Raw genomic sequence first — 14,934 nt, forward strand, 5'->3', positions numbered from 1 at the left:
TTGGTCAAGGCAGGAGATACTTTAACACATATGTGTAGACACAACATATGTTTACATACATTTATAATTTTGTAGCCTTGCAGGGAAATGAGCAGCTTTTGCAGATAAGTGACTTCACTTTGATGTCTTATGTGTTGTATAAAACAAAGAAGTGAACAGCTTTCTTTGTTGGATGCTTACCATTAAAAAAGGTACAAGATATACCATGGATTGAAAAGTAACATAATAGATAAGGCATGGTTATTGTTTATAATGAAAGATTTCAGTACTTCTTTGTATATCTACCTGATGCATAATATTCTTGAGCACCATAAAGTTAGCATTTTACATCACAGAGATGTTATACATTGTTTGTCTTGATCAGCTTTCATCAGCTGAAGGGAAAAGCAATCACTCTTTGAGATGTGTATCTGATGGAAATAGTCTATTTAATTTTTATTTCAGTAATTTGGTTTCTAAAAGTAAGAACATAATAAAAAATCCACTTCTCTTCTGAATACTGTATTTGTGGCATGGTAGACTTAAAATTGTAATACAGACAAAAATAATGCATACAGAAACAGGAACCACATTGAATAATTACACAGATAAAATGAGAAAATTGGCAAATGGCTCATGTTATATGCAAGCAACTTGACAAATGTGGTTGATGAGTGAAGAGGAAATTGTGGTTGTTGCGTCACATCAAGAAAGAGTTCTTGAAAGAGACTGTAGGGACAGAAGAGCTTGTTGAGCAGGCAGAGCATTAAAAACACGGGGAGAAGTCATGGTTAGAAGGAAGTTGGTAGAAGATTTACTAATCCATTCATTCATTCATTCATTCACCTGCAAACATACTGAATACCTATGACTGTGGTTCTCACTGTGCTAGGCTGTGGAGGCAAATGCACAGTAGGGCTGGTCTCTGTCTCTAGGTGGGAGGGATTGAAACCATGAGCATAGATGAGGTCATCCAGAGCATGTGAAGGGGGAGCAGAATAATGGGCTGAGTGTGGGGCCCTAAGGAAGCCTAGGACCAGTCAATCAGTGCTGAGTCCTCTGTGAAAGGTAGAACCTACAGAGTAAGTAAGTAGAAGAGTGAATGAAATGTGAGAAAGTTGACATGTTTGGATGATAACAAATGGGAAAGTGAACTCAAGGGAATTTCTGGGTTTTTCAAGAGGATAGGAGAGATTTGTGCACAGAGGGAAAGGCAAGGCAAGAAAGAAGATCTAAAAGTATAGGAGAGAGTAAGATTGCCTGGTAGGGAAGAGGAGAATAGGAATAGGATCTAGGGATTAAAGTTGGCCTTGGGAAGAGGAAAGACTGCTTAGGAGGTAAGGATCGGGTAGCTATAAATATGACTGTAGTTTAGGGGATAGTGGTGCAAGAATTTGAAGTAATAGCTCGAGAGACAGAAAGAAGCTGTGAAAGAAGCACAAGAAGATACAAGAATAAGAGTTTCCTAGGGCTCGCTAATGAAATCCTCTGAGGAAGGAGTTCACAGCTCTGGTTTTGATCCACTGAATGATGGACGTGACAGGATGGTGCATAGTGTAATCAAGGTGAATGATGGAGAAGGTAGTTTTGGCAGCAATGTTAAAAACTGAGATTAACTAGTAATAGAGAGAAGTATTTCCCAGGGGAGGATGTTTTCCTTGTTTAGTGTCAGACCAAAGCATTAACTGTAAAGATAAAGCAGAAGGAATCATTTTAGATGATGAGAATATAGGAACAGCAAGATTTGTCAACTGTCTAATACAGTTGTCACTAGTTACATGTGGCTATTGAGCACTCGAAATATAGCTTGTTTGAATTGTGCCGAAGTGCTGTGATATCAATTATACAACAGATTTTTCAAGATGTAGCATGAAAAAATATTTCATTAATACATTTTATGTTGATTACAAGTTAAAATGAAAATATTTGGGATATTCAAAATTACATATATGGTGCACATTATATTTTTGTTGGTCAGTAATACTGGGGTGGCCACTGGGATACAGACAAATTGGTACAGGATAGAGTCATAGAAAAACAATGATAAATCCTTTGGGCCATATTTAATTTGAGTTGGTAATTAGACATTCAGGTGGTGATACTTGTAGTTGAAGTACTGTCCAGCTGATGCAAGAGGCACATTCAGGATGCACATGGTTGTTACCTGTCTGCTATGATACACATCTACCTTCTTAACTGATACAACTGGAGCAGATAGTGGGTTGATTAATGGAAACAGTCAGTGAAAAAAGAGAATCATAGAAAAAATAAGGCATGCAAACACAATTTTAAGAATTTATTTAAACTTAAAACATAAGCACATATTCATCACTGGTTGGTTGCTGGTTGTAGGAACAGAGCCTTTTTACTGTAATATATTTTCTACCCTGACCAGTTTTAGTTTCTTTAAAGTAGAGTGACAAATTTTTTGAACTAATTTAAGAACAGAATCTTGAGAGATTTTTATGAGTTTTCCTCAGTCCTTCACTATTTTCTCATCTATACCTAATTCCATTTTTAAAAATTCAAGTCTTTCCAAAAGCATTCAACTTTTTTCCTGCTCTTGCATTTATCATTTTACCCAACTTTTAATTAATTGCATACCTGCAAGTAAAAATGGCATGAATATTCTGGTGACACACCCGACTGACTCTTGGTGCGCACACACCCCAGTGCTGAGAGAAACGTGGGATATGAGAGAAACGTGAGGCCTGCCGCAGCCCTGGTCAGGTACATGGGTATCGTCTGTCAGTGCGCTTCAGAGTGTGAACAGAGAGATGATAAAGGGGAGGCGGGCTGTGAGAATTTCTTCAGTGCTAACAAGGAATGACAGGCCTTGTTTGAAGCACAGAGATAGGAGGAAGGATCCTGAAGCAGGTCTGCCTGGATGGGGCACTGCAACGGCCAGAGAGAGGATGCCATGACTGGGGAGTCTGTCCTCGCAAGGAGTGAAATCTCTTTATTGAGCATCGACCCTCTTGCAGACACTATTTTATGGAATGCTCATAGTGTTCCTCATTTTCAGACGAAGTCATTGAGCAATTTCCTGAAATAATAGACCTGGGATTGGAACATTGTTCTGTCAAATTTCAAAACTGGTCTCTTGAACCAGTGCTCCTCCAATCTTATTGGGCATCAGAATCGCCATGAGAGGGTAGGAGGTGGGGAGAGTTTAATCAAACGCAGATTTCCCCAAAAGCTCCATCCCCAGAACATTAGATTTGGTTAGTCTGGAATGTGGTCGTGCTGATCTGGTGATTCCAATGTATAAAGTTCATAAGAACTGACAACACAGTATTGTCTCTACAGGGAACTACAGAGGAGTGCCAGCCAGAAAGGGAGGGAGTAATGCCGAGTGAGAAACAGAGCCTAAAGATGGATATAGTGGATTGCTGGAGCCAGCTCATACTAAATTACAAGAGCCAATTATTAAAATCGAACGAATTTTAGGAATCACTTGTTAAACACAGCCATTGTTTACAAAAACTAAATTATATAAACTAGCAGTTAAACTATATGAAGAACAAAGATAATAAATACAATTTATCACTTCTAATTATGTCACCGCATTTTATTATCCTCTGTGTTCCTGAGATTATTTGTTTCTATTGTATCTATATGGCGGAGATGCTGTATGTATTTGTTATCTAGTGCTGCATAACAAATTACCCACCACAGCAGTTTAAAACAACAAATATTTATTCTCAGAACAGTTTCTGTAGTTTGGGAATCTGGTTGCTGTATAACTGGGTGGTTCTGGCTCAAGGTCCCCAATGAGGTTGTAGTCAAGCTGTCAGAGATGCAGCCATCTCAAGGCTCAGCTGTGCTACATTTTTATATGATGTGAATGGATATAGAGCTATGTTTATAGAACTTTTGTGGAATAGATGAATGTTAGACAGGGCTTTGGAAGGAGAGAATTAAAAGTCTGAGGAACAGGAAGAGATAGTTTCTGAATTTGAAAATAGTAGAGGTAATGCAGGAAGTGAAGGTTTGGGGAGCTTAATATGCCTATACTGAGTCCAGAAATAACATGAGAAAAAGATCTCTCTCTTTCTTGAACATGCACAGTTTAAAATGTGGGTTGCCTACTAGATTTAAGTATGGGTACACAAAGTTAAACACATTAGAGACTTGACATGCAAGATTTCCTATCTAGCAGTCAGGATGGGCAGATGACCTGTCACATAATTGCCTATGAAGACACAAAAAAGTAAAGCTGACTGATACCCAAAAAAGCCCAGAGATTCAAAGACCAATTTTTAATTCCTTTAAACTGATTCTTTGGTGTATGTGGTACACCCAGTAATAAATGAGGAGATCTGTCATTTACCAGATGAGCAGGATTTTTTTCAAAGAGAAAACTTCCCGAATCATCACATTTCAGATATGAAAGAGACTTTAGAAAACACATAGGGCAGTATTTCTCGAAGTACGTTTTTCAATCAAACATCAAAGTCTGAAATACTTGGAGTTCTTGTTAAAATCTAGAAACTTGTTAAAATCTGGAACCCATCTCAGACTTCCTGCATTGCTGGGGTCTTGGGAATCTGAACATTGTACAAATTCTCTAGATGATTCTGCCAACTCAAATGAATAATCCAATCCAAACCTTCCATTTTATAGATAGAGAAACAAACTTCTAAGATGCAAAAAGATCCTTCTCATGTGAGACCACATAGCTAGCTAGTAGGATTTCAACCATTAAAAAAAAAAGTAAAAAACAATCCATAAAACAGATTTGAGAGAAAATAGAAAAATACTTTGTTTAAAGAGACAGCTAAAGGGCAACACAGGACATCGACGAATAATATGTTGTTTACGTGTGTACTTACTCGTTGATATGCCCCACCTAGCCACAAATGAGTGTGGTTACCTTAAACTGCTAACATGAAAATCTTAACCTTCCACTTCTGAGGTTATTGGTTTTTAGCTACTCTGTTTTCTTTTTCTAGGTTTCCAAGTTTCCTCTTTTGGGCTTGATTTTAGAAGCTTAATTATAACTCTGGTTTCAAACTCTTGGACCATGTAATCAAACACAGGCTGGTCATAGTGGAAAATATATAGTTCTTAGCCCTGCCTACACTGACAAGGAACATGGCTGGATCCAAATTCAACTGAGTAGTGTGTCTTTATAGCAGCAACTTTCCTCAAAATACCCCCTGAAAAGAAGATCCATGGGGCTGTGGGAAATGTAGATAGTCAGAGGAGATGGGAACCCGTCTCTCTAACAGCATTTGCTTATTTATTATTTTTGAGGAGCCAATAAAATCATTCAAATATCTGGATCTTTTTCCAGGAAAAAGTTTTTTATTCAGTGCAATGCATTGTTAGCTGGTGAAAGAGCAAGTTAAAAAAAAAAAAAGACTAACATGAAAGATTACCCACACGGTGTCCAGTTTTTCTGCTTAGTGGGAATACCCAATAGATTATTTATTTAGATTTGTGAATCCAAGTGGCAACCTCTTCAGAATAACATCTGCTCCAGAGTTGATTCAGGAACATCGACCTCATCTAAAGGCTGGGTATTTAGAGCTGTAAATGATTTTGTATTTTTACGGTAACTTTGAGAAGGGAATGGAGATTTTATCTCTCATGATCAGAGTTTTCTTTCTATAACAGGATTTAATTATTTTATTATTTTCTTGGACGAAAGTTCTCCAGCTCCACGCAAGCCTCCAGATGATGACAGTCCTGGCCAACATCTTGGTTACAACCTGGTTAGAGACCCTGAGCCTTAACCACCCAGATAGGTTGCTCCTGAAAGATTCAATCTTAATACTGAACAAAATACTTAATCCAGCGCACCCCCAGTGTTACAGAAAGATGTTACAGAAAGATGTTGGCATAGGCACTGCCAAATGACATTATCTTCTCTTTTTATTTTATTTTTCTGGAAGAACGCAGGAAATTAAAGGCATACAATTAAAGACAGTATCTGCAAATCGATAGAATGCATTTTTATTCTCTTAATCCTCTAAATCAAAGTGTTCTGTTTTCCAGCCAGACCTTAAAATAAATGCAAATCCATCCCTTGGGTTTGTGTTTGGACTATCGATACAGTTATTAAAGCTACATCACGAGGAGAAGGCAAGTGGCTGACAATATTTCCTTCTTGTTTCTTTCTTTTTTTATGGAATATTCTCTAATTCTTGGGGCATCAAGATGGAAACCCAAGTCGGCTTGGAATAGATGTCACTTTAAAAGGCTCAGCTCACGACCCAAGAGTATTTTTTTTTTTTTGCCACGCGCAATGTCCTGGGTCTGTCAATGACAACAACGTTCCCAAACCCAGACTTCAGCTGTCATTTCACCTGCGTCGTTCCCGGCGCCTTTTGTTATTTATTTTGACGTGGTTCTGAGCCAAGAGAGAACGCTCGAAGCCCCGGCCGATTTCCACCGGCTGGGCTCGCGGCGCTGCGCCCCTCCTCGCAGTGGTTTCTCCTGCAGCTCCCCTGGGCTCGGCGGCGGGTAGTGCAGCCCGCCCCGCGCGGCTTCGCCCCTCTCCTCTGGGTGGCCCCCGCGCGCCGGCGGACACTCACTCCGCCCGGGAAGGTGAGGCGTGAGCAGAGGCTGCCGCGGAGCTTGCTGCGCTCCCGCTCAGTCCCGGGTCCCGGCAGACAAAAGAGGCCGCGGGCGCAGGAGGCACGGGCGGCGGCAGCGGCGGCGTGATGGCCGGGCGAGGAGGCCGGGCGCTGCTGGCGCTGTGTGCGGCGCTGGCCGCCTGCGGGTGGCTGCTGGGCGCCGAAGCCCAGGAGCCCGGGGCGGCGGCGGCGGCGGGCATGAGGCGGCGGCGGCGGCTGCAGCAGGAGGACGGCATCTCCTTCGAGTACCACCGCTACCCCGAGCTGCGCGAGGCGCTGGTGTCCGTGTGGCTGCAGTGCACCGCCATCAGCAGGATCTACACCGTGGGGCGCAGCTTCGAGGGCCGGGAGCTCCTGGTCATCGAGCTGTCCGACAACCCCGGGGTCCATGAGCCAGGTAAGCGCGCTGCCATCCCTGGGGGCGTCCCGGAGAGCCGCAGAAGGTTGGACTGGTGGCAGTGGGGGGGAAGGAAGGAGAGGTGGGCCCAAGGGTGCCCAGGGGAAAAGGGCGTCTCGGGTGGAAGGTGGGAAGTGGTGGGAGGGATGGAGATGGGGATGAACTTGACCTAGAGCGCTGTGGTCTGCCAGGTCCCAAATCTCTGTTTTCCTCCCGCCTTCCCCCAGCCCTTAGGCCACCTTTTTGGTGCGTTTAGGCCAGAAAGGCTGGAGAGGTGGAGGTAGGAGCACGCAGCCAGCAAATCTGCGCCCGCCAACCCAGCGATCACTGTCACTTTGCTGTATCAAAGACTGGAGGGAATAACGGATTCCTCGGAAAGGAGATTGACCTTCCTTGCAAACAGGAGTAGAAAGCTAAGGTGCAGAAGGCAGGGACTTAGAGGAAAGAGGAAGAGTCATATATCATTTGTTTCCTAATTTCCAGAGGACCAGTTTATTGGATCCTGCAGGCTCTGCATAACCATCTATCTCTACCTGTACGTGTGTGCCTCAGGGGCACGAGCACTGTAGACGCTCTGGGAATTTTAAGGCGATTGGTAACATTGGGTGGTGGTGTGTGCAGACACGTAGGTCCTCCTCCGGGAAAGTGGCCTCTGACAGGCATTTGGATTTTGAAATTGGACATGACCTTTCTAAGAATAAAGGAATATCCCATTTTTTTCTGCTTTTGCCACTTAAGATAAGTGGTTCGTGACCATGTTTTTATTTCAGCCGATGTTCACTTATAGCCATGTTATGCATCTTCCTCTTGAGTATGTTAAGGCACGCTTTGATTTATATTAAATGTGATTCATTTTAAAGAGGTATTAAACAATGTTCTTGGGGCTTTTTTTCCCCCCATGATGTTCTTGCTCTTCAGAACTGATATAACTCAAGACCCCATCTTCTGATAGCAAAGCTACTCCTAACGTAATCTGATCTAATTTTTCAAGGAGATTATAAGAAAACTAATGTTAACTTTTGTTTTGTTTCCAGTTTAGAAGTAAAATTCTAAGTGGTGTTACTGTTAGACTGTGTTAGCTTGCATAGCTGGAATGTATAGTCGGTCAAGATTTGCAAATCTCTCTTTCAGACTGCAAATTCTGTGAGGTAGGGACCTAGCCCAGATCTGTACACAGCAGGCACTCAGTACACATTATGGAAAAAAAGAAAAAGAAAAAAGAAAAAAAGTCAGTTATTTGCTGAATAACACAATGTTTTAAAATAGAATGTTTTATTTATCACAAAACACAGAGTTAATTCATTTTATGAAGGCAAACTCAGAGATGTCTTTTACATTACGTGCTGTATAATCTCTTCTTAAATGAAGGAACTCTAAGGTTATGGTGTTAATAATAGAATATAAAATGTCTATTCATTGTATTTTTAAAGGTAGAAATAAACTGTTATGAACATTAAGTAACCACAAGGGTGATTTTCCTCTCTACCACCTTTTAAGAGGAGATAAGTAAGTTAGAAATCTCCAGGGAACTAATGCTAAAAAACAAAATTCAACTGAGTTAACTTTAAAGATCTCATTGGCTTTATTCACTGATTCATGAATTGGGCAGCATCCAATCAAGCGGAGAAAAAGAAGCTCCAAGGAGCTGTACAAAATGGAAGACTTTTATAGGCAGAAGGGGGCAGGGGGAGGTTATACTAGACAAAAAAGCAACTTGGTTATTGCGAGGTTATTTTTAGGGGAGGGCTGGGGTCTAACAGGTAGGTTATCTAACTGGTGCCAATCAGGTGATCCTGATTGACTGATTTAAGAAAATTAAGGTAAGTCTCAGACTGGTGATGTGGGGCTTAGCATAAGCCACTCCATTTTGGTCCTTTTGTATTGTTTTTAACACTGGTATCTGGAGAGGTCTGATCAGTATATAAGTTTGGTAGTACTTGTATGAATTAACTTTTTAGAAAGTTTTTGATAAAAGAAAGTGTTCACCATTGTTAGATCGCCTTTAAATCCTGTTAGATGGCAATATTTTAAGAAATGAGAAAAGAACATCTCTACTTATTCCGAGGTAGAAATAGATGCTTTCAGTGTTTTCGAGCACCCACTCTAGGTGGGCCAGGTTCTATGGGCTGGGCGGTGATACATGACACAGCCTTTGCCTTTTGGGGAACTGGGAACCAAGAGCTTGAAGGATAGTATAAAGATATGTAGGGCTGCATACCAAGGAGACCAAGGACATTAGGTCAGAGGGATTTCGTTATTGAAAAATGGATGACAAGAAGGCAGGAAACATTTACAGAATACAGGACATTGAAATTTACCAATTCCAGTGTAGCTCATGTAGAATGAATATTTTAAAATATTCATTCCCTGCTCCCTGCTTTTGAAAGAGGGCAACTGTCTTACCTATTTTCACCTTTCAAGTACTATTTTTCTTTGAAATAACATTTCTAATTAAGCTAGTAGAAAATATTTAAAGTAAATTCATTTACTTTAAAATGTTGATGAAATTGCCGATTTATCTTTCAATGAAAAAGAGGTATCAAGTTTGTTAGTTTTCTTAGTCTAAATTCTTTTTCTGGATTAAAAAATGTAGGTAATGTGTAAGGATTTAGTTATAACAGAGACATTCCCAAAACAAAATGGCATATACACATAAAGCCTTTCCCTGTGGTAGAACCAGTGAGTGAGAGGTTTACTTAGATTAGCAGATTATGGACAGAAAGCATTTGTTGAAACTACTAGCTCTTTTCCTGAGCAGAAAGAAGTGGTTATCATACTTGTTTGGTACCAGGCTATGGGGCTGAACTTGAATTTATCTCCTGAAAAAAGATTCATTCTCTCAGATATTCTACATTTGAATTCATTGAAAGAGAAAGAAAATTCTATTTTGAATTTATCAGTGAGGAATCTCCATACTTATTCAGTCATGGGAATCAGCTTGATTCTTGACTAGCCAAATGTTGTATCTCAGTTATCATTTTGTATCACTTCGGAGGCCTGCAAAAATCTACGGGAGGAGAGTTGTGGATATCAGTCATCCTCAAAAGAACTATGAATAGTCTTGACATCTGTCTCATCTCTTCACATATCTATTGTTAATCTGGACCCCAGATGCGGGACTGGTATAAAGATTGGGCTAAGATTGAGACTCTGTGCTCAGACTGGCCTCTTGATTTAAGTTCTCAGATGTGTTCCCATTAGATATGATACCTGCCAGGCCTGATCACGTTCCTCATTTTTCTTTCTGTTTGTTTATATTTCATACTCGTAAAATATTTCTATTCATAGGGACCCATGTGCTCAATCCCAAACATATGCTCTCCTAGGCATTCATATCTATCATTGCAATACTCATAAAAGAAACCTTTTTTCATTATGTCAAAGAAATGGAATCCATATTCCCAGACCACTCCTCCTAGAGTTAAACATGAGTTAAGATTAGATTTTTAAAACACTAATTATTTTGCATGTAGTTTAAGATTGCTCTTGGGGAGTAAATCTGATTTATAACTAAAATGCTATCTTAGAAACATTCTTTAGAGCATAGATTTTTCTCTCTCAAAGCCTGGAATGATTATTTTGGACCCATTCCTCCCAAAATCTGTTAAAATTTAAAGTATATGAATACCAGTATGCATTTGCCAAAAATTGTGATGGAATATTTAATGCTGGCAAAATTTCTATATAACAAACAAACATAAAAAGAAGTGGGGATTTTGATTATTTTGTATGGCCTCTCTTTATACCAGATTAATATGTGTTAGTGAGAAATGATTATAATTGAGTAGCCCCTTGAAATTGGCAAATATAGATGTTAGATTCTGGAGAAAAATCTAGATGTACCACATGTGGTCAAGAGTTATTTTTAGACCCAAATGAGTCAGTACAGCTCTTGCCAGAAATAATGTACTTGATTGACACATGATTGGCTAATGGAAGACAGGAAATTGGGCTGGCCCCTAACATTATATCCTATTCTAATACAAAACAGGCAGCTTTCTATGGAAACTGATTAGAGAGTGTCAAAAGGATCATCTTCCAGCATCTCCCTTATTGCATAGCATAGAGGTCAAATCCCACTTTTACAGTCATTTTCTTGGGAAAAGATATTTTTAACAAATGTAAAAATAGCCCATGTAAGGGGTTAATTCAGTGGAACATTAGTTCAGCTTCATTTGATAGGTTAGGTAAACCAAGATAAACAGGTTTATATATTGCAAGACTTATCAGAGCCTTTAAGATGCCAGTATATATTTCAGGTCTCCAAATTAGATATATACTGTACTATATTTTCCTACCTTCTCTTACTATGGAAACTTTTTTTTTTGGAAACTTTTTTTAGGTAGCTTATCTTGGAACTACTGTTACACTAGTTTGAGAAACAGCATTACTCTATTATCATTCATTATCATATTATTAAGGGTTAATTTGGTAATTCTTTAGCAGAGAGACTCATACAGGGAGTTCCTCAGGAGTGGGACACATATATTGTCCATATTTTGCCAGCAGAGTGATTTATGTAGAGTAAGCTCTTAAGAATCATATTTTATTGTGTTGAGAACATGATTCTGAGACAATAGGCATAGTTCAGATAATTTCGATTGGAGAAATTAAAGTAACAAATGCAGTCCAATTATTTTATTGTTAAGTAGCTTCATGCTTTTAACTTCTGTTTACCTCTTTTTCTTGTCTATAAAATAAGAGTACTTTAAAAACTCGTACCTCACAGAGTGGCTATGAGATCAAAGTAATATAGATTACAGGAAAGAATTCAGTGAAGTTGCTTGCATGTAGTTATAAAGATGGGCTAATTTTTAAAATTTTTCTCCATTTAAAACAGTCTGATAAATGTGCTCCATTGGCTTCATGTTCCTTTGGAGTAGGCCTCCTTGGCTGTGTCATCACAGGAGACCTGTGTCATCACAGGAGACCTGTAAAAACAGGAGTGTTTACCTGTTATGATGGTTTTGCACAAGCCCAGCTAATAGCCTTGCAGAACTTTTCCTCTCTTGTCACTTTTTCTTTGTTCACAAATATTTGCTCTCTATCTGTTTTTGAAATGCAGGCCATTCCTGCTTTCCTTCAGTTTGACATCTTATTCTGCTTTATTCTCAAATAATGAAGTGTTCTTCATTATTTGAGAATGTCTTTATGGTTATTTCTTCAGGTTGCCAAATAAATAGGGCAATTCTAACATTTACTCTGGCAAACTAACTTATTTTCCTAAACAATTGATCATGAAACTGCTCGAGTCCTGACTCATTTATTCTTTTATAGACTCAATTTAAGGGAAAGATCTTCGAAATCTCCTGTGTCACCCCTCTCTAGTTTTCTTACCACCACTGGGGTCCTTTACTTTGTGTTTCCATAGTTTCTTGTAGAACTGTAACATAATGATTTATGGTAGATGCTTTGATGTCATGGGACCTGAGTTCAAATCCCGTCTCTTCTGATTTTTAACTATGTGCTTTTGGACAAGTTGGTCAACTTCTAAGTCCTAAATTCATCACCTATGAAATGACAATAATGTGATGAATACATGAAGTAGTCAATATAAAATTCTTAATTCAATATGTGTCAGCAATTGTTATTACCTCTATATGGCATTATCCATTGTTCGTCTAAGTATTCTTTCAGTAGACTGTGAGCTTTTTGTGGTCAGGGATTGTATTTTGTTCATTTCTTTATCCCAAATGCCTAGTACTATGCTTAGGACATAGTGGCCACTCAGTGAATGTTTGTGGAATAAATGAAATTTCTCAAACTGGCAAAAATGTGCATCACAAAACAAAGCCATACTGAAGGTTAGTGTTGACTTTATGCATGTTAGCATGCCACCAGCATGATAACAAATAAAGGACAGACATGATAGTTTCCTTATGCATGTATTTATATTAATGTGATGCATCCAGTTTGCATAATGGAGAGATCTACCACTGCACGTCTTTTCAAGTTTCAGTAATGTGCTAGCCGTGTTTGTTGTCTGTTATAGCTGCACTAGTGTGAGGCTCCTTTCCTCTTCACCTCTTTCCTCTTGAGACATTTTAGGAAGTTAAACTGATTTTTAAGCGTTAAATAAAAGTTCTAAAGATAATCAGTAAAAATTTACTTAGTAAAACTTTTGACCTTATAAAAATCTGCATGGGCCCTCAGTACTGAGAGCTGTGAACTGTCTTGAAGGTGGAAGTCATATATCTTCGGTTTTAATTTTCCCTCCCCTCATGAAATGGCATTCAAATCGAGCACTTGATAGTGACATTATAAGAGGAGGTTTATCTGATGGGTCAAAACGAGCTCAAATTTGAAACATATGTAAAATTGCTCTTTCTTTCTTTCCCTTCTCGTTAATTAGTGGAGTTCCTGCCAGTCCATTGCTCTGTGAATGTTCTCTTTCTTTTGAAATTCAGGATATGGTGTTTTGTAAGCAATCCAGCAAGCGGCCAACTCTTTCTAATAAAATGTGGCCTCAGAGAAGAGCCTGTTTGTGTTACCAGTACCTTTTGTTATTTTCAAATGATTTACCTACATCTTTAACTGTTTCTAGTTCGTAACTAAAGGATAAGGTGGCTTATATTTCGGAGTCGACTCTTAAAAAGATACGTTATGCGCTGATTATGATAGTAAACCCTGAAACAACTTTCTACTGCCAGTTAACATTTTGTTTTTTTAGAAATCTGTTTACTATAAAATCACTGCTGAGCATGATAGTTCTATAATAATAATGTCACCGAACGCTGGTTCGTGTGCCCAACGTTTCAAAAGGCCAAAACTCAAAATGTCAGAATTTGGAGTAAGGAAAAGTTTGTTGATCAAGAAGGCGCCAGCGGAGAATATGAGAGACTTAGCAATGCCTCAGATTCATCTTGTTCGCTGGACTAGGTCAAGGGTTTTTAAGGGGACTGGGGGACAGGTATGTGGGGTGCTAGTCGGGCAAGTTTGAATCGAGGGACCTTGGAACTTGGCCATTTATGGTAAGGGCCATTACCACTGGATCTTCTGGGCAACAGACTATTTGCTTCTGAAAGAGTTCCATTGTTCAAATGGGGACCCCGGTCCTTTGGGTCCCCGTTTGTGTGTTTATATAGAGCTGAGACTTCAGTTCCAGGTGCAGGTGGAGGTCAAAGTTCTCTTTCCTCTGTGGGTGTAGATCACTTATTTTAAAAATGAGACTAAATAAAAAATAAATAAATAAAATGAGATTAAATATAGCCCTTATCAGGTTGCTAAAAAAATCCCTGGTTATTCCTGTGGTTATGGTGTGTCAAAGTAATTGGGAAAAACAATTACGTGTTTGCACGTGCAGGCAGCTACTTGTATGTTCAGATCCCGAAGTGATGCTGTCTCATTTGACCTGCCCAGTTTCTCTTCCCACATACCCTAAAGTATTCCAAACCAGAAAATCTTTCCTTAGTATATATTTGCTATTCACTGCCATTGTGTAACTTTTTCCCCCCAAGAAATACTTTGTTCCTAGATCTTGGTTCAACAACTTGCACGAATCATAAGCTTTGATCATGAGTTCAGGATAGTAGAACTTCAAGTCTAAAGTTTGGACTGTCACCTCCCAGACCAATGGTCTGAATGCCTTTCTTTTTTGTAGCCGATGGATAATTTTCACAGCAACCTTTTCTCATGACCATTACAAAAAATTGCTGCGTGGCATTCCAAGCTAAAGTCAGCTTTCTAATATGAAAAGAAAATATATGCTTTTGTCAACATAGCTAATACTTTCCATTTAGTTTAAGGCATATTTAATGAATATCCATGATGTGTATGCGATTTTACTTTATCTGCCAGTCACCCCTTTAGGCAGAGCCTTTGCCCATTTTGAAATGCGTTATTTCATTTCTTGCCTTGGATTCTACTTTTTCACCCACATTGAACTTAACTGACATACTGTATAACCATTGAGCACATTACCAGATTCTGCAACATAGGTGCTGCATATAGATGCAAGGGTTGAAGGGTTCTTTG

General features: G+C 39.3%; 1 protein-coding gene across 1 annotated transcript in view; it reads left to right on the forward strand.

Annotated features, from left to right (window-relative positions):
- The first annotated feature begins 6,399 nt into the window (after positions 1–6,399).
- The window catches only part of CPE (carboxypeptidase E), an 85,448-nt gene continuing 76,913 nt past the window's right edge, over positions 6,400–14,934 (forward strand). The window contains exon 1 of the mRNA XM_039876315.1: positions 6,400–6,960. Within this exon, the coding sequence (XP_039732249.1) occupies positions 6,651–6,960 (310 nt within the window). The 5' untranslated portion in view covers positions 6,400–6,650. The remainder of the gene's footprint in view (positions 6,961–14,934) is intronic.

The sequence above is a fragment of the Pteropus medius genome, unplaced genomic scaffold (genome assembly GCF_902729225.1).
Source record: "Pteropus medius unplaced genomic scaffold, Ma_sr-lr_union100, whole genome shotgun sequence".
Classification (NCBI taxonomy): domain Eukaryota; kingdom Metazoa; phylum Chordata; class Mammalia; order Chiroptera; family Pteropodidae; genus Pteropus; species Pteropus medius.